The sequence below is a fragment of the Mirounga leonina genome, unplaced genomic scaffold, assembly GCF_011800145.1.
Source record: "Mirounga leonina isolate KUSES-001 unplaced genomic scaffold, KU_Mleo_1.0 Mir_173, whole genome shotgun sequence".
Lineage (NCBI taxonomy): Eukaryota > Metazoa > Chordata > Mammalia > Carnivora > Phocidae > Mirounga > Mirounga leonina.
Window position 1 is genome coordinate 61,681,762 of NW_023270447.1, and position 24,891 is coordinate 61,706,652.

General features: G+C 44.6%; 1 protein-coding gene across 7 annotated transcripts in view; it reads left to right on the forward strand.

The window, feature by feature from the left end:
* FOXJ3 (forkhead box J3) overlaps positions 1–16,593 on the forward strand; it is a 145,647-nt gene extending 129,054 nt beyond the window's left edge. For 6 of the 7 annotated variants that reach the window (XM_035018854.1, XM_035018859.1, XM_035018860.1 and 3 more), the window contains 2 exons: positions 11,436–11,543; positions 13,579–13,798. In XM_035018854.1, the coding sequence (XP_034874745.1) occupies positions 11,436–11,543; positions 13,579–13,694 (224 nt within the window). In that variant the 3' untranslated portion in view covers positions 13,695–13,798. Of the gene's footprint in view, positions 1–11,435; positions 11,544–13,578 lie in introns of all 7 variants that reach the window. The other variant, XM_035018853.1, reaches the window with a different exon arrangement.
* The last annotated feature ends 8,298 nt before the right edge of the window (positions 16,594–24,891 follow it).

Genomic DNA, 24,891 nt, shown 5'->3' on the forward strand with positions numbered 1-24,891 from the left:
GTATCTTTCTTTTTGAGAAATCTTTATTTCTGTATCTTTTTTTTTTTTTTTTTTTAAGATCTATTTATTTATTTTAGAGTGAGAGAGAGTGTGCAAGTCGGGGGTGGGGGGACAGGGGAGAGGGAGAATCTCAAGCAGATGCCCTGCTGAGTGTGGAGCCTGACTCAGGGCTCAATCCCACAACCCTGAGAACATGACCACAATCAAGAGTTGGGCACTTAACCGACTGAGCCACCTGTGTCTTTTGATAGGAATCTTACATCATCTTTGCCGCTTCCATTTGAATAGTTTACCTAACTTGAAACCCTCAGTGGCTGTTTGATTTTGGTGACTTAATTCATTTCATAAATTATATCCATGCAAGAGCCTCATTCATTGCTTGGCATATTGGAGGTACTTTATTTTTTGATGACTCTTAAGTTCCTTTCTCCTTCTCCCTCTTCCTCCCTCCCTCTCTCTCTCACTCACTCACTTCCTTTTTGGTATCTTTCGGATATATACCCTTTGAAAAAAAAATTTTTTATTATAAAATGTAACATAGAATTCACCATCCCAGTCATCCATAAGTATCTAGTTCAGTGGTATTAAATATATTCATAATGTGCAACTGTCATCACCATCCATCTGCATGGATGGTGATCTTGTAAAGATCTTTTTTCATCTTGTAAAGTGGATATTCTGTACTCATTAAACAATACCCCCCACACCCATTCTAACCCCTGTCCCCCTGACCCTCCGCCAAGCCCCTGGCAACCACCATTCTACTTTCTGTTTCTGATTTTTTACTACTCCTATGTATCTCATGTAAGTGAAATCCTACAGTATTTGTCTTTTTGTGACTGGCTTACTTCACTTAGCATGTCTTCATCCATGTTGTGGCATATGTTAGAATTTCCTTCCTTTCTATGGCTCTGTATAGCCCATTGTATGTATATACATTTGCTTATATACTCATCTGTTGATGAACACTTGGGATACTTTCATGTTTTAGCTATTGTGAATATCATGTTCACACCAATATTTTTTCAAGGCCCTGCTTTCAGTTCTTTTGGATATATACCCAGAAGTGGAATTGCTGGATCATATGGTAATTCTGTGTTTCATTTTTTGAGGAACCACCATACTGTTTTTTATGGTGGCTCTACCATTTTATATCCCCACTAACAGTGCATAAGGGTTCCAGTTTTTCTACATCCTTGCCAACATTTTTTTTTTTCCTCTTTTCTTTTTAAAAAAATAGTAGCTATTTTACTGGGTGTGAGGTGGTATTTCATTGTAGTTTTGATTTGCATTCCTTGATGATTAGTGATGTTGAATATCTTTTCATCTATTTATTAGCCATTTTTGTATCATCTTTGGAGAAATGTCTGTTCAGGTCCTTTGCCCATTTTTTAATCTGGTTTGGTTTATTATTGCTGAGTTTTAGGAGTTCTCTATTTTTTTGGATATTAACCCTTTATCAGATGCATGATTTGTGAATATTTTCTTTCATTCTTTTGTTTTTTATTATGTTGATAGTGTCTTTTGATGCACAATTTTTAAATTTTTCACTAAGTCCAACTCATCTATTTTTTCTTTCATTGCCTATGAGTTTGGTATCCTATCCAAGAAATCATTGCCAGATCCAGTGTCATGAAGCTCCTGCCCTGTGTTTTCATCTAAGAATTTTATAGTTTAGGTCTTACATTTAAGTCTTTAACCCATTTTGAGTTACTTTTTATATGTGGTGTTAGATACGGGTCTAGTTTCATGCTTTTGCATATGGATACCCAGTTTTCCCAGCACCATTTGCTGAAAATACTTTCCTTTCCCCCATAGAATGGTCTTGACACCTTTGTGAAAAATCATTTGACCATATATGCAAGAGTTCATTCCTGGGTTCTCTATTTGATTGCAGTGTATACTATTTGTTTTTATGCCATTACCACACTGTTTCAACTACTATATTTTTGTAGTAAGCTTTAAAATCAAGATGTGTGAGTCTCCCTGCTTTGTTGTTCTTGTTCAAGATAATTTTGGCTGTTCAGGGTCTCTTGAGATTCCCTATACATTTTAGGATGGGATTTTCTGGTTTTGAAAAAAAAAAAAAAGACTGGAATTTTTGATATGGATTACATTGAATCTGTAGATCACTTTGGAGAGTATTGACATCTCAACAATATTGTCTTCTAGTCATGAACATGAGATGTTTTTCCGTTTATTTATTTCATCTTAAATTTTTTTCAGCAATGTTTTTGTAGTTTTAATTGTACAAGTCTTTTCACCTCTAATTAATTCCTAAGTATTTTTTATTGCCATTATAAATGGAATTGTTCCTGTAATTTCCTTTTCAGATTGTTCATTGTGTAAAAATGGAACTGATTTTCGCATGCTGACTTTGTATCCTGCTACTTTGCTGAATTTACTTATTTTAACAATTTGTTTATTTTTGGGGTGGAATCTTTGGAGGTTTCTACATATAAGATCATATCTGTGAACAGAGATAAATATACTTACTCCTTTCTGATTTGATTTGGATGCCTTTTATTTCCTTTTCTTGCCTAATCGCTCTGGCTGGAACTTCCAGTATGTTGAATAGAAGTGGACATCCTTGCTTCGTTCATGGTCTTAGAAGAAAAGCTTTCAAGTTTTTCACCATTGAGCATGATGTTTGCTGTGGGATAGTCATAGATGGCTTTTATTATGTTTAGGTAGTTTTCTTTTATTCATAATTTGTTGAGTGTTTTTAATTATGAAAGGGTGTTGACTTTTGTCAGTTACTTTTTCTGCATCAATTGAGATGATCATGTAGGTTTTTTCCCTTTCATTCTGTTAATGCGGTGTATTAAAGTGATCACTTTTCATATGTTGAACCATCTTTTTATATTCCAGGAATAAATCTCACTTGATCACGGTGTTTAATCCTTTTAATACAGTATTGAATTAATTTTGCTAGTATTTTGTTTGGGATTTTTGGATCGGTGTTCATAAGGGATATTGGTCTGTAGTTTCCTTGTAGGTGTCTTTGTCTTGCTTTGGTATCAGGCTGATTTTGGCCTCATAGGATGAGTTAGGAAGTACTTCCTGTCTTTCAGTTTTTTGGAAAAGTTTGAGAAGGATTGATGTTAGTTCGTTAAATATTTAGTAGAATTCACCAGTGAAGCTATCAGGTCCTGGGCTTTTCTTTGTTGGGAGATTTTTGGTTACTAATTCAATCTTACTAGTTTTAGGTGTATTCAGATTATCTGTTTCTTTGTGATTTAGTCTTGGTGGCTTTTGTGTTTTAGGAATTTGTTCATTTCCTTTAGGTTATCTAATATGTTGGTGTGCAGTTGCTCATAGTACTCATATGATCCTATTTCCTTCCCTTTTTGGTGGTGGGGGGAAATCCTGCTTTTTGTAGAATCAGTTGAAGCATCCCCACTTTCATTTCTGATTTTAGTTATTCTCTATTTCATTCATCTCAGCTCTGATCTTTATGATTTCCTTTTTTCTGCTAGCTTTGGATTTATTCTGTTCTTTCTGTAGGTCTTTAAGTTGTAAAGTTAGGTTGACTGAGATCTTTCTTGTTTTTTAATGTGTTTTTTATAGCTATAAATTTCCCCCTTGACACTACTTTTGCTGTTTTCCCTAAGTTTTCATAAGTTACGTTTTGATTACATTTGTCTCTAAGCATTTCCTAATTTTCCTTGTGATTTTCTTCTTTGATCCGTTGTTTGTGTTTAATTTCCACAAATTTGAGAACTTTCCAGTATTACTTCTGTTACTGATTTCTGACTTCATCCTCTTGTGGTCAGAGAAGATACTTTGTGTTTGTGTATCTGTTGTTTAAAATCTGTTGAGACTTAATTTGGAGCCTAACATATGGTCTATCCTGGGAAATGTCCTATGTGCACTTGCGAAGAGTGTGTACATTGTTGTTGGGTAGAATGTTCTGTACTTGTCTATTAGATCTAGTTAGTTTATTGTGTTAAATCCTCAGTTTCCTTACTTCTATATGGTTGGTCTATCCATTATTGAGTGTGGGGTATTTACATCACCAACTATCATTGTAGAGTTGTTCATTTCTTCTTTCAATTCTGTCAGTTTTTGTTTCATGTTTTGCTGCGGTCTGTTTTTAGGTGCATAAGTGTTTATAATTGTTACATCTTTTTTCTGTCTTGAACCTTTTATTGATATGTAATGTCCTTCTTTGTCTTTGTAACCTGTTTGATTTAAAGTCTATTTTGTCTGATACTAGTATAGCAGTCCTTACTCCCTTTTGGTTACTTTTTCCATCCTTTCACTTTTCATTCTATTTGTGTCTTTGGATCTAAAGTGAGGCTCTTACAGATATGTGTTGTTACTCAGTCTGCCAGTCTCTCTTTTGATTGGAGAATTTAATCCATTTACATTTTTTAAAAAGATATTTATTTGAGAGAGAGAGAGAGAGCACGAGCTGGAGGGTGGGGACAGAGGTAGAGGGAGAAGCAGGCTCCACACTGAACAGGGAGCCCGACATGAGGCTCAATCCCAGGACCCTGAGATCATGACCTGGGCTGAAGGCAGACGCTTAACCACTGAGCCACCCAAGCGCCCATAATCCCTTTACATTTGAAGAAGTTACTGATAAGGAGTGATTTCTGTCATTTTGCTGTTTCTTTTCTATATGTCTTATAGTTCTTTATAGTTTTTGTCCCTTATTTTTTGCATTACTCTTGTCTTTTGTGTTTCATTGACTTTTTGTACTGAAATGTTTGAATTCCTTTTGTGTATATTGCATAGCTCTTTGTAGTTACCATGGGGATTGGGTTTACCATCCTAAAGTTACAACATTCTAATTTGAATTTATATCAGTGTAACTTTTATAACATAAAGAAATTCAGCTCCTTTACAGCTTCATCTCTACTCCTTTTGGTTGTTGATGTCACAAAAATCACATCTTTATGCATAGTGTGCCCCAAAACATACAAATAATTCCTTTAAATATATTAGTCTCTTAAATTATGTAAAAAACAACACATGGAGTTACAAATGAAAGTTATAATAATACTAGCTTCTAGACTAATTACTTTTAGAAAATATATTAGTCTTTTCAGACTCCTTTAGCTTTTGTTTATCTGGAACTGTCTTAATTTCTCCCTCGCTCTTGAAAAGGACAGTTTTGTTGGGTATAGCAGTTCTCAGTTGATACTTTTTCTTTTAGCACTTTGAATAGATTGGCCTACTGCCTTCTAACTCCTAAAGTTTCTCATGAGAAATCCACTGATAATCTTATTGAGGCTCCCTTGTGTGTGACAAGTCACTTCTCTCTTGCTCCTTTCCAGATTGTCTCTTTATCTTTGGCTTTTGAAAATTTGATTATAATATGTCCCCTGGTGTGATTCTCTTGTGGGTCTCATCTTAAGAGTTTGTTGAACTTCTTGGATGTTCTCATTCTTCTTTCATCAAATTTGGGAAGTTTTCAGCCATTATTTTTTCAGATATTCTTTCTGTCCCATTCCTCCTTCTTCTGGGACTCCCACAATGCATAGTTGGTTTGTTTGATAGTGTCCCCCAGGTCCCTTAGTCTCTGTTTAATTTTTTTCAATTTTTTTTCTTTCTGTTACTTAGCCTTGATAATTTTCATTGTCCTGTCTTCAAGTTCACTGATTCTTTCTCCTGCCTGCTCAGATTTTTCTTTGAATCCTGTAGTGGATTTTTCATTTCAATTATTGTAATTGTCAGTGCTAGAATTTCTTTGTTTCTTTTTAGGTTTCCTATTTCTTTATTGATATTTCCAGTTTATTCATACATTGTAATTACGATTTTTTCCACATCTTCCTTTAGTCTTTGAGCATCTTTAGGGCACTTGTTTTTAGTCTTTGTAGTGGATCTGCCATCAGATCTTTTTCAAGGACAATTTTTGTTGATTTGTTTTGCTTTGAATAGGGCATACTTTTCTGTTTATTTCTATGCTTTGTGATTTTGTTGTTGAAAACTAGACATTTGAATCTAATAGTGTGGTACCTGTGGAAACTAGATTCTGTCCCTTCCCCAGGGTTTGCTGTTTTTAATTATTCTGTCTCCTGTTTTTGTTTTCTTCATGGCTGCAAGGTATCCTTCTGCTGAGGTTCACCCTAGGGTCTTCTCAGGTCTTCTCTGAATCTGTGCTTTTCTCTTGGTATAGGTAGTCACTTTCTAATTTTCCCAGTATATGCAGGGAATTCCTAGCTTTTTCAATGTCCTAGCTTTTAATGTCTGCCTCCTGAAAGGGTAAAAAGAGAAAAATGAAAGAGCAAGGAAAGGAGGGTTGTAGCCCCCTTATAACTCCTGGAAATCAGTTTATTTGGAGGGGAGGTGCTTGCAGCATTGGTGGAAGGTTCAACAATGACCACCTTCCTTTACATCTGCATCTCTGTGATCAGAGCACAGATCCGTAGTATTTGGAGAACAGAGGCCTTTTTGCCTACATTGGCTCCTGCAAGCTGTGTAAGTTGTTCCAGGAACACATGCACAGCTGCCTGCCATGGGGGTAGGGATGAGGGAATTGACCAAAAATAACTGCAATTTATTATCTAAGCCTTCCTCTACGAGTTGCAAACTGTCAGTAGATTTACAGAGTTCCAAAGTTCCAAAGATTCCAGTGTTTTCTGTTGTACCAGACTCTACCAGTGCATTTTTGTCTAGGTTGGGAGACAGATTCCTGGTGCTTCCTACTCCACCATCTTCTCAGAATCCTCCCTATATTCCTTTTTAAGTATCAAGATCTGTATAACTTAGCATGTATTTTCACTTATTTTCTTCCATTTCATCTTTTCATCTCTTCTTGTACATGGACAGCTTATCTTCTTTGATCCTCTGATAGGTTTCAAACCCATAGTTTGTCCCCTTCAGGATACATCACTTTTACTTTTCCAACTTGCATTAAATCCCTGAGGCTTACCATCCCTCTGTCCTTTGTTCCTTGGTTTTCCTTTCTTTTCTTTCCCTGTTCATCCAAAATAAATTATGAAGTTAGCTCTTCTAAGTGCTGCCATGTTCTCTGCCAAATCATCTCAAATCATTTCAGCCAGCCTTAAAATGTTAAGGGTGGAGGTGGGTACCTATGTTGCTTATAGATTATTGCCTGCAGCAAATCGGAAAGTTCTAGGAAGATAAGAAGATGTGGCTCAGTCTTAAAGAGAGGACTGTTTCAAGGGCCATTGTACATGTTAGCCAGTAGCTCCCCCTTTCTGGGATTTCAAAGCTTTTGTGGTGAAACAAGACTTTCTTCGATTTTGTGGCCTAAATTTCTAAGTAATGTCCAAGTGTACCTTCTGGTTTTGGAACTTGGCACTCTTGGTCATGGAAAAAGCACTAACCGTCTGTTGGTGTCTCATGTGAGAGTGGCCAAGCACCTCTTCTGGATTCTTTCTAGACTGAGATCATGGATTATTTCTTAAAGCCCTTTGTTACTAGATCTCCGTGGTCATCTCTTCTTGACCTTTGACCTGGATTTCTTTGGATCTGGTACTCTGTGATCCTTTTAAATTTTTCTGCCATCCTTCCTTTTTATTGCCAGCACCTTCCTTCTCTAGGGTCCCCACAACTCATTCTTGATTCTTAGTGCTACTCCACTCACAGCAAAAAAAGGCAGAAGACCTGTCATTTTTTGTGTTTATTCCTCTCCCAACTCCCCTTCTCCTTTCATCTTTTCCTTCTGAGTCAAAAGAACTTTACCAGCCTTGGCCTGCCAAGCCATGTTGGCTTTTGTCACCACTTTCTCTGATTAGCACTGGTGCTGCAGGTATTTGTCACTCCATGCCCACTGATGTCTTCTCATAGACTCCCAGGTTTTTTACATGCCCAGCCTGCTTGCTTCTGTTTTAAGTCTAAGCCTCTTTCTATCATTCTTTTACTCTCCTTCTCACATCCCTCTGTATCAGATCTATTCAGATATCCCACTTCCTGTCTCTCTATCCCCCAGCACATCTTTGCCACAAATTCAAAATGAAGTGTAAGAGGGGACTTCAGAGAGCTGTTAATTTTATCCTTTTATCTAACAGATAAGGAAACTGTGACCAGTCTTTTTGTGGCCTATATAGCCTCACACAAACTGTGACTAGAAAGAATCCAGAAAAGAAAGCAACTTGCCTAAAATTACAAAGTTCATTTGGGTATAGATCTTGACTCCCAGAATATAGTCTCTCCGTGCCCTTCAAACTTTTGTCACTTCTGTCTTCAAGATTCTCCTTTTGGTAGATACCTCTTTGGGCTCCTTAGAGGTGTTGTAATGTGTTAGGGTGGAAGAGGGGAGGGAAGGGAAGGAGAAAAGGATGTTATAGTACACAGTGTCTCTCCTTTCTAAATCGTTTTACCTGTGTTTACAATTTGTCTTGTTCCAATAATGTTTAAGTCCTCTAGCTGTGCTGTTCTTAATGAGGGCTCAGCTTAAAGATCATTAAATAAGAGTAGGTGTACATTCATTCAGCAAATATTTACTTAAACTTTTTCTGTGCCTAAGTATTGGGCAGTAGGGATGAAGAAATAAGTCCAGATAGCCCCTAATCTCAAGGAGCTCGTAGCCTGGTGTGATGAAGACTGTGCTTCTGCCATAGAGCAGTGGGAGTAAGAGAACAGGGCTTTATAACTGTCTTGGGAAGGTAGAAAAACTTCGTTGAGGAAGACAGCTTGAAGCTGGACTTTGCAGGATAAATGGGATTTTTACAAGACACAAATCTGATCACTTCTGTGCTCAAAACCCTTCATTGGTGCCCAGTTTTCTCAGTAAAAACCAAAGTCTTTTTGTGGCCTTTATAGCCTCACACAATCTGGTCCCCCTTTACTGTCTGACCTTATATCCTTTTCCCCTCTCCTCAGCCCCCTGCTCCCACACCAGTGGCCTCCTTGCTATTCTTTGAACATACCAGGCACACTCCACCTGCCTCAGGGCCTTTTTTATACCTGTTCTTTTCTCTGTCTAGAGTGATCTTCTCCCAGATAGACACATGGCTCACTCTTGTCCTTAATCTTGTTTTTTTCCTCCAAAAGCACCTACTCAAGTGATGCCTTCCCTAACCGTTCTATTTAAATAGCACTTACTGTCCAGCACTGTTTGTCCCTTCTCCCTGCTTTATTTTTTTCTGTAGCGTGCATAACATACTAAATTATTTTGTTTGCTGCCCTCAGCCTGAGAATATGCTTCAAAAAGAGGGAGTTTGTTGGGGCACCTGACTGGCTTCATTGGTAGAGCATGAGACTCTTGATCTTGGGGTCGTAAGTTCAAACCCCAGGTTGGGTGTGGAGCTTACTTAAAAAAAAGGCGGGGGGGAGTTTGTTTTCTCTTTTTTGTTTATCCAGTGCCTAGAGCAAGGCCTGGAACAAAAATAACTTCTTGAATGAATTAATGAATGGTCATTCAATAAGAGTCCACTTCCAATAAATACATTGTGTGATTAGATTTTTAAATTTTCATAACTGTGTTCTAAATGTTGTAGGATCTCAGAAGTCCTTGAAAAGTATATTGGAAGTTAATTTCTTGTTTAGAAATTCCAGGTTGACTCTCATTGTTTAGAATAGAATGAGAACATGAGAAAAAAAGGAGTAATGAGAATTTCTATATGAAAATTAAAGTGTCAGGAATGTGACAGAATTTCAAAAAGTTAGGCTATTTGTTTAATGTGGGTGACTATTTATTTCTGTGATCCTTGTTTATTCCCATAATTCTTCTCTAATTGTTACCTCACTCCCCCTTTAAGGTAAGAATTACTAAGCCAAAAAAAGAGAAATGAAAAATAAAAACAGAATTTCCATAAAAATCAGTTGTCTTTTGATTGTGATTTGAGCTCTTACGGATGAGTAGAGAGCTAAGATTTTATAACACAGGCTGAGAAGTCATTGATGAATGAGTGAGCGTATTACTCAGAGTGGCATGGCCCCTCCAGCCTGCTGCAATTTTTAAGGTGTGCTGGCCACTCATGTGAAGGCTGATCAGCACTTCGGGGTGCTGATCATAGTTTTTTCCTCTAAGAATGTACCAGAGCTACAGCTTGGTATAATTCTTCTCTCTTTTCTTCCTAAATCTTCAGTATGGCAAATTGGTCAAAGAGCTTAGTTCTGACTGTAAACTTCACTATAAAAAGGCATGTCATCTTGGGAGGTAGTGGCTGGAAGTCAGAAGTGCTGGGTTCTGTTCCCTGGTTCTGTCTCATTTTCTCTCCAGTCTTACGTACTCATCTGCATGAGCAGAGGTAGGCCTGAATTAGGCTGTCTCAGAGGCTATTTTAAGCTTGACAGTCTGACATTCCAGTGACAGGTAAAAACTTGTGAGTAGCCGAATAGAGTGTTCCTACTTTTGAGCATCTTTTAGTTGCCTCTGGGAAATGGTCGCTGTTTTCTAGTTTGATTACAGCACTGCTAGATGCAATTGTAATTAGTGTGACACAGTAGAATACCTAAGGGAGAAATAGCCTTTCCAGAATTCCAGATGTTTCATACAATGTGAGTCAGTGTTATGGTTCTTCTTCCCCAGGAGTAATTGGGGGTGGGCATGGGATGTTTGCTCCCTTCCCTTTCTACTTCGCATTAGGATGCAGTGTAATTGACATTTTAGAGCTGTTACACTTAATGGCTCCTGTCGACGAAAATATATTAATTTAAGAACCTTCAGAAATGCCATTCAAATAAGATCTGTTTCCCATCTTCACACTTCTAAATAATACATTTTTCATCACCTTTACTTGGTATAGCTCTTTTAAATTTGTGCAAATTTTTCTGTCACTTTGTGCCTCCATTCATTTTGGTAATCAGTCTACTTTGAAAGTGAGAAAATCAGGGAGAAAGGGACAGTGGGGGCGCCTGGGTGGCTCAGTTGGTTAAGCGACTGCCTTCGGCTCAGGTCATGATCCCGGAGTCCCAGGATCGAGTCCCACATCGGGCTCCCTGCTCAGCGGGGAGTCTGCTTCTCCCTCTAACCCTACCCCCTCTTGCGCGCTCTCTCTCTCACTCTCTCTCTCTCTCTAATAAATAAATTAAAAAAAAAAAAAAGAAAGGGACAGTGGTTAGTAGAAAGAGCCTTTGGTCTAGGAGAACTGGTTGCTAGTCACACTGATGTGCCTTTGGGCACGTGAGCTTAGTCTTTGAGCCTCAGTTGCCTCATCCATAAAATGGGGATGATCCCTGTCTTGCTCTCATTTTGGACTTAGTGGGAGGCTTAGATGATAAAACATATGAAAATGCTTTTGAACTGTTGTGAGGTCTGTAACAGCAACAGTAAAGACAACTTGACTGCAGGCTTCCAGACAGAAAGAGGCAATGCCAGAATTAGCATCAGTGTACTCCCACTCAGCCTGGCACCACCTTCGCTATTAGCATCTGAAAGGAGTAATTTTTCTTTCCCTTTTCTCGTCTTACCTGCTTAATTTAGTTTTAGGTAATAATTTTATTAAGGTTTTAATGCTTGACTTGTTTTATTTATTAAGTATGTTTTCCTTCATTCTGCTTTTCAATCTGGTTAGGAAATTTGTACATAGACTCCAGGCAAAATCTCCCTCCTTCAGTGATGCCGCCCCCTGGTTACCCTCACATCCCACAGGCACTGAGCACTCCAGGAACGACAATTGCAGGTAATTTGGGGTGTGTTGTATTGCAGTTCTTACTCAGAGTGTAATGTTAAAAAGCTTCAGCTGTCCCGGCGTGAGCAAGGCTGTTCAGGAGGGAGTGAGCTCCCTGGTAAGGGAGGATGGAATGACAGTCTGCACAGTTACTTGGCTTCAGTGCTGGGCAAAGAGATTCAAGTGTCACTTGTTGTTTGGACCATATGACCTGAGTCTCTTTGATGCTATGATTCTAATTATTGTCTTGCCTCTCTAGAGAGGTCCCGGGCCATAGAGCTTGTTCTGGGGTCTTAGGTATCTTTGAAGCTTTTTGACTCTGACGGGACTTGAGCAGGCTTCAAGAACCCGCTTTGATTACCTCCTGTATATTCTCCATTCATTCTGCTGACGTCCCCCCAGCTCTAGTTTCTGAGGAAGTCTCTTACAGAGGAGGTAAGTTGCAGGAGTCACGAGTGCATGAACTGTGCCCCCTGGGTTCCTGAATGCAGGATAAGTTACATTTATCAGGGCAGCAAAGGCGGGCACATGGTTAGAGGTGGAAGGTAGCTTAAGGATGATCTAGATGAGGAAGTGCCAGCTCAGGAGTGGAGATAACTTGCCCAGAGCCACCCGTTTTGCTAAGTGACCAAACCAAGACTCAGGTCTTGATATCTGGATTCAGAGTTCGTTGTTGTTCTCATGTACCATACTGCCCTCCACTTAGGCTGCTTGAGGAACAGAAAGGTCATGTGCAGATGTGAATTTAAAACCCCCAAAGAAGTGTGTGCCAGATAGTAGTGAAGGAGGAGTTGGGGCCAAGTGACCTGTTTTTGGATGAACGGGGAGGAGTAAGTGTTATATGTCCTCAGCACTCACCAGGAACTTGTAGGTGGCAAAATATGGTAGTTCAGACTCTGGAACCAGATTCCCAGGGTTTGCATTCTGGTGCTTTGCCACTTGATAGCTGCCTTAACTTCCTAGTCAACCTCCTTGTCGATTAAAGGGAGCTCATAACACTGCCTAACTTCTAGGGTTGTTAAGAGAATTCAGTGAGGATTAGATGTAAATCACTTAAATTAGTGCCTGGTGCATAGTAAGAAATTTATAAGTTAAAAAATAAATAAGCAGGCATTTCTGCTATACTGTGATATATTGAAAACTGTAGTATTTTATAAAATGGTGCATTAAAAATTACAGGGCTTATCAGAAAAATGAGTTTAGCCTCAGGCTGCTTGAAACTTTATAATCAGATCAAGCAAATCAAACAAAACTGCAATAATCCAGTAAAAATTCCACCACATTAAAAGGATATGTTTAATTCCTAATAAAAGAATGAATTCTGCAAATAAATAGAAATTATTACTTAAGAAAAAAGTCTGGTTTGGAAGGGTGTTTGTCAGAGCTTTGGAGACAAGGGCAGAATGCACCAAAATTGGGGAGCACAAGCTGCACACGGCCACAGTAATCTAAGAAGAGGAGTGTGGAGAGGGTGGGCATCCTGTTCTCCACCCTGGTCTACCATGGCCTCCCTGCACTCAGCTGTATTGGTGTTCTGTGTTCACCCACTGTTAACTTGGTGGCCCAAAAGTTAACTTGCTGGTGAGAATTCAGGATGACCCAGTGTGACTTCACTGGTACGCTGACATCATTCTCCCATCACCATTCTCATGGGAGCCAGTTCATGTTACCGAAATATGTATTGATGCAGGACAGACCAAGAGAAAGGGTTGCATCAGCACTCGGGCACTCCAGCGTTCTTTTTATGATGTCCTTGCTGCCTCCTGGTGTAATCAAAACAGGCATGGGTTTTGGAGTCAAGTGAACTGAGTTCAAATCTCTTCCCCTTACTAGCTGTATGACCTTGGGTAACTTGCTGCATTCTCTTAAATCCAAGCCCTGCTATCTATAAAATGAGGATCATAAGAGCCACCTCTGTGAAGGCTTCTGAATGGATTAGGAGATCATGTGCGCCAAATGCCTGGCACAAAGGAAGTGCTCAGTAGGCGTTCATTTATTCCTTTCCTCTCTACCCAAGTCACTACTGACACTGCCTCCTTCCTTCCAGGCCATCACGGAGCCATGAACCAGCAGCACATGATGCCTTCCCCAGCCTTCCAGATGCGGCGCTCTCTGCCTCCAGATGACATCCAGGATGACTTTGATTGGGATTCAATTGTGTAGAGCTTGTTTCTGCAAGGCACCAGACTCCAGCGTCACCTTTCTGTGCAGTGAAGGGAAAGGTTGAAGAGAATCCAGTTGAGAAAACAAAGTTGCTAATCACTTTACCAATGTTGTCAAAATTTCTTTTGAAGACAATCAAAAAGATTTTAGCTGGATAACTTACTGCTTTTATCTGACCCAGACAAGTACTACATGTTTGTCTCCCTGCCAGCTGCCCTGTGTAGCTCCTAACTGTTGTGTGATTTGAACGGCTTTTGCATATTTGTGTCCGTTTGATGTTGACCACAAGTGCCAGACTGATTTTTCAGGCAGAGCCTATTTTGCTGCAAGCAGTTTATAGATACATATGTGTAAATATATGTACAAAAATTACTGAAAGGCTTCAGTTTTTCTAATTGGATTATTACGTCTTGAAAAGAAAGTTACTGTGAGTTTTTATTCCTTCTTAGGCTATTTTCTGCAGGATGCTTTTAACTGATACAGGCAACTGAAAGGAAATAGATTTTTTCAAAGCCCAGTTCCCCTTATTTAATCTTTTTCAGAAATGTGGGTATTGAGTTCTACTCAGTAAGTCAAAGAACCCAGAGTTTGATACTCTCCAAACAATCCAGAGGGGCATGTTTTTCCTGAGCAGCATAAAGAACTGACCAAATTTGTTTTGATGGTTGGGGGATTGCGGAGTTTATGTTGTACTTAGTCAATGTCTGTTTTCCGAAATCTGCATTATAACAGTTCTAAAATGTATTTGATCAGTTAGCAGCTGGGCATTGCTTGGCTCTTTAACAAAATCATTGCCTCCATATTCACTCATGTATTTATTATTTTCAAAAGTATTATTTTAATATTTATTGCTGCCTTCTGTGAATGCTCAGCTCCTGTTGGGTTCATTAAGGAGAAGTGCGGTGTCTGAAAGCACAGAATTGTTTTTCTTAAGAGTTTACAGACAAGACAATCAGAGAGATTGTGTCGTTCTCTTTATCGTCGCTCCTTTTACCATGTGAGTATATTTCTCTATCTTAGCATTCCTGCTGATATGTATTAGCTAAATAGGATTTTTCTGGAATTCGAATCAGAGTTCATTTGGGCAATAGAACAACAGGGCACTGTTTATAATGCAAGTTTCCTCACTTATTCTCTTTCCATTTAGGAAGCACTGAGAGGAGGATAGAGCCACACACAGATTTTATTTGCCTTAGTCTTCAGTGCAGATATCCTTAAGTGGTCTGCTGTTTCTTTTGTCCTGTGTGTCTGTGTATGCATGACATTGGGTTACTTTCTTTGAAACTCAGCGTGCCTCGTTGGGGTTTTTATTGTTTTTTTTTTGTTTCATCTTGTATCATAGTTACTTTGCATGGATTGATTGTCTTAGTTTTATAATAAAAGTAACAGAAATGAGATTTTTTTTTTAAATGAATAGATTTTGAATTGGTTCTTTAGACCATAAAAAAGGCAGAATTTCTTTCAGTTATAATGGGGGAATGATATGTTCCATCAAATCAAGGATTAATAACTGCTCACTGGTTGCTTTTTAGCATCTGTAGTCTCCATCTTTATGCTTTAAATCACCTTAGTTAGCCTTAGTGATAATGTGGTTGAGTGTTCTCTACTTGAACTAAACAGACATCTTTGTTTCTGTATGTGTGTATGTGAGAGTGTTTGTCAACGTGTGTGGGTACTTTTTTTTTTTTTTTTTTAATGGAGTGTTGCCTTTAATGAATCACTGGGAAGCCAGCCACAGTAAAGGCTGGTGAGGTTGGGGAGAAAGGAAGGGCTTTATGTTCCTGTTGTTTGGACCCTGCTTGGCATGAAAAAAGAAGCTCAGTTCCAGCCCCTTGGATCAGTGAAAATCCCAAGATTCTGGCAAGGCAGCCAATAGGCCCCTCTTACACAGATCAGAGGCGAGATGAGATAGCAGCCTGCAGAGCAAAAACTTGAAAAAATGGGGGGGAGGGAGGACTTTCAATAGTCTGCTCAAGTCACTGTTTTCTAGATACCAGAATAGCTGTTTTGAAACTTTAAATTGCTTGGGTAGCAATGTGCACTTTAAACAATTTGGGTATTGGAATGCAGTCTTACCTTGAATGATTTGAGTAGAAACCACTGATGAAGATTTTTACAAATTTTGTGAAGCTAATTTCCCATTTGGCAATCATTTACTGATTTGCAGTGATCAATATTTTTATGAGAATTTAAACTTACCACAAATGGCCCTGGAGGCAGAGCCTCCACTAAGACCCATCACACTCCTGTGATGCAGGTGGCCCGGGAGCCCAAGACAGGCCTTCTCAGTGGGCTTTAGCCAGCCAGAGCTACCTGGTGAGGTGCAGAGCATCCCCTCTAGTGGCTGTTTCAGTTGGTAGTTGTTATGCAGAGCAAGTTCTGTTTTGGGCTTAAATTGAAGACTTTTGGGGAAAAGAATAAATGCATATAATCAAACGGGGGTACTCTGTCCAGGAAAATAATCCGACTGGCATTTGTGGCAGTTTTTTGAAATGTAAATGTATTCATGTGTGTTCTTGTAAATAATACGTCTCTCAGATGTCCTTTTGCAGTGGGAGGGAATCGATCCGGGGATTATTTCAAATGGAATAGAGTATTTTGATATTGTTCATTCAGAGGGTGATGTGTACATATCTATATTGTATATATGTGATGAAAATGCATTGGCTTTTTGTGCAAACACAGTCTGCTCTCTGTGCTGCTGTCGGACAGTCAGTGTTTTAATGTTTCTACAATTTTGCTATTGCACGATTTCATATTTTGCCTCTATGATGAACGGCACCCCTTCTTTGTAACTGTTTAGTGCTGTAAAGAAATACCCCAAGTGTCATTAGGATTGTTGCTGCCAGAACTGATATGCATGAATGGCACTTAAAATAAATATATTATGTTAACTCTATTTGTAACACCAGTTGGCCTGTGTCATTTGCTACAATTGAGGGAACAAGATTGGAGCCAGTCCCGACGCAGAAACTTGGAGACAGTCCTTGTGGTCTTGGAGATTGTGTCCCAGGTGTTGCTGCCTTTAGGGATATCTCACTAGCTCTATAAACTTGGGGAACCTACTTAGTTTCTCTGAGCCTCATGTTCCTCATTTGCAGTGTCTTCAAAATGAGGATAATACCTATCTCCTAAGAGTTGTAGTGGGATTAAATTAATGCATTTAAACATTTAGAACAGTAAAAGTGCTCAGCATGTGCCAGGTGCTGTGCTAAGTAGATACTGTTATCTTCGTTTTACAATGTGGTTACAACTCGGAGGTATAGTGGCTTACCCAGATCCTTTATTGGAAGTGACAGAGCTGAGTTTGAATCCAGGTTATTTGATTCCAATATCATGTTCTTTTACACCATCCTCTGTTACTTCCAAGAAATTCCCCTACTCTACCCGCATCCTTGACCCCATTCTTGCCCCCACATGTGCCTGCCCAGAGAGCTACCGCCTAAAGGTGAAAGTGGAGCTTCTTAACGTTTGTTGAACACACGCTCTGTCAGCCTTCCCAGGAGAAAGCCACAACTCCTGCCTTTCGTGAGTGCAGACTTAGCCAGGACAGGCAACAGACACCAGCTCAGGGGCACAGCCCAGGGGAGTTGCTCTGAAGGTGCACCCTGGCAGGCAAGATTCTGGTGGTGAGGAGTTAGGCTATGCTGAGGGCTGAGGCAGTGGTCTAGGAAGGCCTCAGCCTGACATGGGCTACTTAAGTTTGAGTCTTCAGAGGGTCCTGGACAGATAGGAGGTTTTTCCATTTATACCACTGCTATGAGCCAGGCATGAAAGCTAGACTAGCATAGGGGTGGGGATTGAAGCGGAAGAAGTGATGGTTTGCTGGTAAAGAACAAAGCACAGCAATCCTATAAGTGGTGGGGTCCCAACTTCATTGATACAGAAACAGGTCAGAGGCTAAGCACTAGGCAGACCAACAATACAGGTGGAAGTGGACTTGAAGCTGCAGTCTGCCTAACTCGAGGGGGAGGGCTTCCTGCCAATCCCATAATCCTGCCCAGGGCCTCTTGCTACTTCTAACTGAACCCGTCCATCACTGCCAGGAAAAGCTATGTATTGCAATTTTACCGCTGGGGAAACTGAGGCTCAAAAAGTTTAACTTGTTTAAGTTCTCACAGCTAATAGAGGACCTGGGATAAATCAATCTGGGTCTGACTTCATGCAAAGCTCATTTCTTTTTACCTCACTGCCTTCCAAAAGGGAGTTTTCCCAAAGCCAGAGGTAATGCCTGTCCACCAGTGTATGTGTGTCTCTCGGAGGGAGGAGCTCTGGTTTTCTGCCATTACAGGTAAATTTTGGTCATTAGCAGTGCCTCTGAAGGGCTGTAGTAGGGGCATGGTTAAACCCGGTCACTTTGTGCTGATTCAGGCACAGCTAAAGTGCAACTTTGGGCTAATCAAATGAAAAAAGTAGACAAGATCATTAAGATGCATGTTTAATTCTCAAGGCTTTGACATGTTCCAGTGTGCGAAGGGCTGCTATTTATAGATGTGCCCTTACCAGCTGGATAAAGCAGTCCTGTGAAAGCCACATAAGCATCAGTTAGCTAAGGCTTGACTGCATCTTCACTCCCTAGAATCATAACTATCTTGAAGGCTTCAAGCTAAAAGCAGCCTTTGAAATCATCTAAGACAGCTCCTGCATTTTGCTCTTGAGAACACAGACCCAGAGAGGGAAGTGACTTGCTCAAAGTCAGTATCTAGAGGAAGACTTGGGGAAGAGGGGGGAGTGGGGAGTGTCATCTACTTGGCAGGAACCTGATGCTGTGGTCCTGTTACCGCCCCATTTTATGGGAGAGAGGCGGGCACGGTGCAGCTACATCCTGCGTGCGCGCAGTCAGGGCTTTCCAAGGCAGTGGTACACACTCGGCCAAAAAGAGAGGACAGAAATACTGACTGTCCCCCTGTGATGAGCGTGTGCCCCCTTGTGAGTGTGAGGTGGCAGATCCGAACCTGAGACTGTAACTGGTAGCTGCTGCCCTGTGCCATCCGCGTGAGCACCTGCGTCAGCGCCGAGACTGACTCCGGTGGCTAAAGATGCACATGTTCTGCGCAACAGGGCCTGTGGATACAAGTCAGCTATCTCAGAGGCAGACCAGAACCAAGAAAAACTGGCCACGTTTGCCTTAGTGAGACTTGGCGTCTTTATCCCCAACATGGTACCTTCCGAAAGGGTTTTCGAGTGATTTTGAACTTACCTCCCTATGTGTCTCCTTCCATGTATGACGTGTAACCAGTCAGCATGTGCAGAGCGCAGACCTGGGGTGACTGCAGCAGTGCCCTTAAGTAACGGTGGCCCAGCAGTGTAGACTAGGACAGCTACCGTTTATTACTTGTTACTTAATATTACTTCTCCCAGCGCTGTGGAGATGGTATTTACTCTTTAAAACGGCTATGTGGTAGATAGTATTCTCAAACTCATGTTGTAAATGAATCTGAGCCAGAAAGCGGTAAGTCACTTGCCCAGGGTCATCCAGCTCGTAAGTAGTAGAAATGATGGTGGTTATAATAATAGCAGCAGCAGGGACAGCAGAGCTGGGATTTCATGCCTAGGCCACCCAGCCACCCTCTTCACCACAATGTGCTGTCAGTTCCTCGCTGTGTCCGCTGCTGTGGGGCAGAGCACGGGGGCCTTAGAACAAAGCACTGAGGCTGCAGTGAGCACCGGAGGCCACCAGGGGGCACAGGGCTGCCAGCTGTGTGCCTTTCCCATTTCCGAAGGTCGCTTTGCCCACTGGGGGTTGTGCTCCCTTTCTCCACAACCCCCAGGGCTGGGGGCTCCCAAAGACAGGCAGGGAGCCCAGTGGCCAGCCCCCAGAATCTTCTCCCACGTCAGAGGTTGCTAGAGGGAGCCAAGGAGTCCCTATAGTTCTCATCAATGAACATACTGGTGGGACCCACTGCGGTGCTGCCCCTGAGCCTGCTGCTCGCCCCCGTAGGCTCCCAGGGCAGAGCGGGAAAGGTCACCCCACCTCCAACCCCTAACTCTTTGAGTGTCCTGAGGCTCTGCCTTTCTGGGAGCCGCCGATGCTGAGGGCTGGCATCGTTTCGGCAGGTGTGGAGAGGGCTGTGGCCTGGCCATCGGCGTACCTTGCCCTCCCAGCCCTGCCTCAGCCTAAGCAGGCTTTGGTGTCCCCACACACTCACACTCTCCTGCGGCCATCACAAGCATTGTGATCACTGCGGCCACTTACCAGGGCCCCTAGCCAGTACCAGAGCCATTATCTGAATTAACACCCCCAGCTGCTCTGGGGGCTGAGTCGTCTCCCTTTTACCGCCGGATGGTGCTGTTGACAGACGTGAAGCCATCTGCCCAAGGTCACAGCCAGTGAGAGAGGCCGGTGACAGATCAGGAAGCCAGCTGTGCCTCCCTACAGCCTGCTCTTCCCACCGAGGTACGCTGTCTCTTCCACAAAACTCCCCTGTGCCCTTGACCTCCCTCAAGGCTAGTCACCACACCCATCCCGCCCCACCCCACAGGATCCCACCCCAGCACAGGATCTGAGCTGACGTCACGGAGGGTGAAGATGCCCCTCTCTCAATGCAGGCCCCAAAAGGTCAGTAGGCAACTTCCTGTCCTGGACAATGGCAATAAAGACGTCTGAGGACACTTCCCACCCTTCCCCTGCCTGCTGACGTTCACAGGCCGAGGCCGCCCTGGGAACAGCCCTCTGGTTCCGTGTGAGTGTAAGCACACAAAACTGTGACTCCGGGGCACCTGTAACCCGTACCTGGGTGACTAAGGGTGACCACGGATGGCCATGTGACTGATGGTGCCCACGGGGCCTTATGTGTGTGTGTGAGACTATCCGGGAGCGAGCCCTTGGTGTGTGTGCTTGTGTGCTTGTGTATCTGTGTGCTCATCCGTGGCAGCTAGAGAAAGCATGCTGGGGGGGCGGGCGGGGGAGATAACTCCTTGCTCCAATTCTGCCTCCCTCCTCCCTTCTGAGCCTTCTTAGTCACTTGAGTCTCCCCAGGGGCCCACGTCCTGGGGGGGACACTTGCCTGGGAGAGAGCTGGGTTCCCAGGCCCTGTCAGCGTTGGGGACTCTGGGTGCGATACACATGAATCTTCCCCTTTTCTCATCTCGACCGCGGCCTTGCCCCCGTGGCGGCAGCTCCCTACTGATCAGAGCAGGATCCCAGATCTAGCTCTACCTGCTCCTGCCCCCAGGCAGCCCCCACCCTGCCCCACCCAGAGCCGCCAGGCCAGGCCAGAAGCCGGTCCCTCCCGAGCTGCCCGCCTGTGGCCGAGCATATTCCCTGTAGGCCCCAGAGGGCAGAAAAACGCAACAGTCAATGGAAAGAACACAGACTCTGCTGTCAGAAGAAACTGGAATTCCATCTGGGCAAGACGCTGTCCTCTCTGAGCCTGGGTTTCCTTATCTGTAAAATGGAGATGGAGTGGAGTGCCTTACGTCGAAGTGTTGAGATCGTCCCCGAGGAGTCAGATGGAAGGCAGCCGGCGCGGGCCCCGGCACATCACGGTCCCCAAGCCTGCCCTGCCCGCTCTGCCTGCCCCCCCTCCTGCACAGGCAGGCTCCCGCCGCCCTCACACTGTCCTCGCCCCCCGGAGCCCTGGCGGGGGTGAGCGCACCCCTGCTGCAGCCACACCCAGGCAGCCCGCTCCCGCCCCTCGTGCCATGGCAGTCTTCGGGGAGCGACGCGCTTCTCCGGGTCTCACCTGCCCTGGCAGGCTTCCCACTGTCCCGAGGTCAAGGGCAGCGTGCCTTAGCCCGGGATTTAAATTCTCCTTCCCTGGCTGTCGCCCACAGCACCTCTTGACACATTCTCGGCAGCAGCAAGCCCCCCCACTCCCCGTCTGTGCTTCCCGCTGCCATGCCTTCGCCCCACAGCCCCCGTCTCTGTGGGTCCAAATCTGCCCGTTGGTCAAGGCCCAGTTCTAACACCACGTCGTCTGGCAAGCATTCTCAGACCTGGCCCCACGGGACCTCTCTGGTGGCTCTCAGTCGGTTCCCTTGAGCCTGTGGCCTCCAGGCCATGGGGCCAGGGCTCCAGCCGTGTCTCTTCCCTTCCTGACAGTCTCCTGGGAGGTAGGGGGTCTCCGTGGCCGACGCCCAGAGCAGACCGAGGGCTGGGGGGAACAGGAGGCAGCTGCTGGTGGACGGAGCGCCACCACGGCCTCATCTTGGCCAGGCCACAGGGATGTGACAGGAAAAGCCAACTGCCCCCTGGAGCCTGGAGGAAGGAGCCTGCCTCCCAGGGCCTAGGGGAGGGGAGGGCACCCTCCAGCCCAGCCTGGACTTGGGTCAAGCCAATAGGCTTCAATCCAACTCAGCAATCATTTTCTGTGTAACATGGGGCACTCTCTTCTGAGAGCCTCTGTTTCCTCCTCTGAAAATGGGCATCATGGACCCGCTTCACAGAGGCTGACGCAGCAGCTGCTCCTTTCTTCTCCCCCTTCCTTAAAGATGGGAGTCTGGGGCCCGGAAGATACTGCAGGACGTATGCACCGAAGTAGCTGTTTAAGGCTTTCCTTGGAATTTGTGAGAACTGGCTTCTGTTCTGGAATTTTCAGCTTTGAGACTGCAGCTGCTGCCAAGTGCACCTGGCTGTGAATGCGAAAAGTTGTGCCTTCCCCTAGGCCTAGGTAGCCACACGGCTTGCATCCACACCGATCCTCTCTCTTGGCTGGGTGCCCTGGGCAGTGCGCTACCAATACAACTGTACCTGGCTCCTGTGTATTATGCGCCCTTGGGAAAGTCATGGTCTCTTAAGCTCTCTGGGCTTCTGAGCTTCAGTTTAGCCATCGATAAAATGGGGTTCTACAGTTACTTCTTACATATTCACACACACTGCAAGTCTTCCTCAGGTAGTTCTGGGCTCTTAGAGGAACCAGAGCTTGTTAATACCCTCCAGGACACGTTTACGAGCAGGATGGGGAGGCTGTGAGATGTGAGCCACACCCTCCCTCCTCAAGGTCACACAGGGCAGCATGGAAGTCTCTAGACTCCCACCTGGGCTCCATACCGGGGCCTTTCCTGCTGGGGTCAGCTGGGGCCTCGGGCCCGCCGGAAAGCAGAGCCCGGCCTGGCGGGGACGGGGCTGCGTGGACACAACTTTAACGTGCATGCTGGAACCACGCCGAGGTCACGCAAACCCAAGAGTTAACTTCTGGGCAGAAAGGAGTAGCATCAGGCATCTTCAGAGAGACCTGAGCCCCCTCCCGCCACGACAGCTGCCGGTGCTGGGGAGGGGTGGCCGGTTTCCACACTGTAAAGCACTCGATCCATAGTGAGTGTTAGGATTATTGCAAATAGCACGACCTTCCTGATGCCCTAAGGGCTCAGCGGCACCCACTAAGTGCCGGGCCTGTATGAGTACTGGGGTCGCGACGGAGAATGCCACAGGCTCTCCTTTGAGGAACTCAGAGGAAAGCGGGCAAGACAGACAGTTTGGCAAGGTTTCCAGTGGGAACTTGTCGGTGGAGCCCAGAGGAGGTGGAGAGGGTCTTAAGCCAGGCTTGCTGGAGCTGGGCGTCAGGGAGGAAACTTCTAGACAATCTGAAATGCACAATGTAGTTCTTGTCTCCCTTTTTCAGATGTAGAAACGGAGTCTGGGAAAGGCCACACAGCTGTTCCCTGAAGGACCCGGGACTCTGACCCAGGGCTGCCCCGTTTCAAAGCTGGGGCTCTGTCACCTACAGCAGATCCGGGCCCTTCTTCCCGATTCACTCCTAGGGGCGCTTTGGGGATCCTGATTTGAAGCGTGAGCAGAGGCTGTCCATGAAGGGCCTTGAATGCCAGGCCAAGGAGTCTGGGCTTTCTTCTGAAGGTCTGGGGCTGCTGCTGGTGAGTTTTCAGGTGGGGCAGCAGGTCGAAGAGGTGGCACAGCCTGGAAGGCTCCAGAGCTTGCCAGAAGGGATGGCCTTGGATGTGGGAAGCCCAGCAATCCCAGCCCCACCTGCTGCCCATAGGAATGAAGAGGGGTGTGAGGGTCCTGGGGACCAATGTCTCAGGACTTAGGTGTGGACCTGGGGTTCTGGAAGGGCCCCCGCCGCTTCAACACAGGAGCGCAAGGAGGGGGCCTGAACTCAACCTGGGCAGGGGCTGGGCCAGGAACTGTGAGGATACGGGAAGGGGAGTTGGTTCCCATTTCCCAGGGCAGACGTCAGAAGTGGTTAGTAGGGCAGGGCCCAAAGGTCTGAGGCCTAGGAGCCATTTCCTCTTTCCCACAGCATGAACTACATCACTCCCGCAACACCCCCCACCCCAACCCGTTCCAGTTCTACCTTGTACCAGGTAGGCCCTGGCTAGGAGGCTAGGGGAGAAGGAGGCTTTAGGAACCAAAGCCCCTCCAGTCCCTCTGTACCTGGGGAGGGGAAAGACTGAAAACCAAAGCCAGCCAGAAACAGGGCTCTTCCAGCGCACAGCAGCCCCACCCAAGCCCCCTCCTTGATGCTCAACTACATTTCATTTCGCTTGAGCCCCATACTGATCCAACCTTGATCCTGAACCCAATCCTAACCAGCCTCCACATCATTTGCAATCCCAACATCAACCCAATCCCAGCGGCTCCCCATTCCAAACCTAACCCTGACATCCCCTCCTGCCCTCAGCTCCATTCTAACCCTGCCCCAGACTCAAACCCCACTTTGAGTCCTGTTTTGAACTCCTACCACTAACCGCTCCTCCATCTTGCCCCAGCTTAGCCCCAACCCCAACCCAGAACCTCAGGCTGACCCTAACCAGCTTTCACCCTAACCCAGCTCAACTCCACCCACCCCAGTTCAGTGCCAGGGCCAACCTCAACTGTACTCCAGATCTGTACCTGGTGTTCACCTCCATCCCAATCACAGCAAACTCTACCCTTACGCAAAACGTCTAGCCTCACCTTCAACCTGGACTCCATCCATAACCCTCCCAGAGCCTATCCCGTTCCCCCGACCCACTCCGGTGCACACTCCCACCCAGCGCTCAGTGAGCAGAGGCCACCATGTGGCTGGACTGGACGCGCACACACATCCTTCAGCATGTGTGCACACATAGACACACACACACAGAGAGACACACACACACACACGCAGGAGAGGGGAGGGAAGTCCAGTCCAGCTGGCCTGGGAGGGCAGGTAGGGCAAGTGTTTCCTGCCCCCCCCCACCTCCCCCACCCCCCGCCTTGGGCCAGACCCCTTTGAGGTTTCCTGCCTGTCAGGTTCTGCTCCTCCAGTCCCTTCTT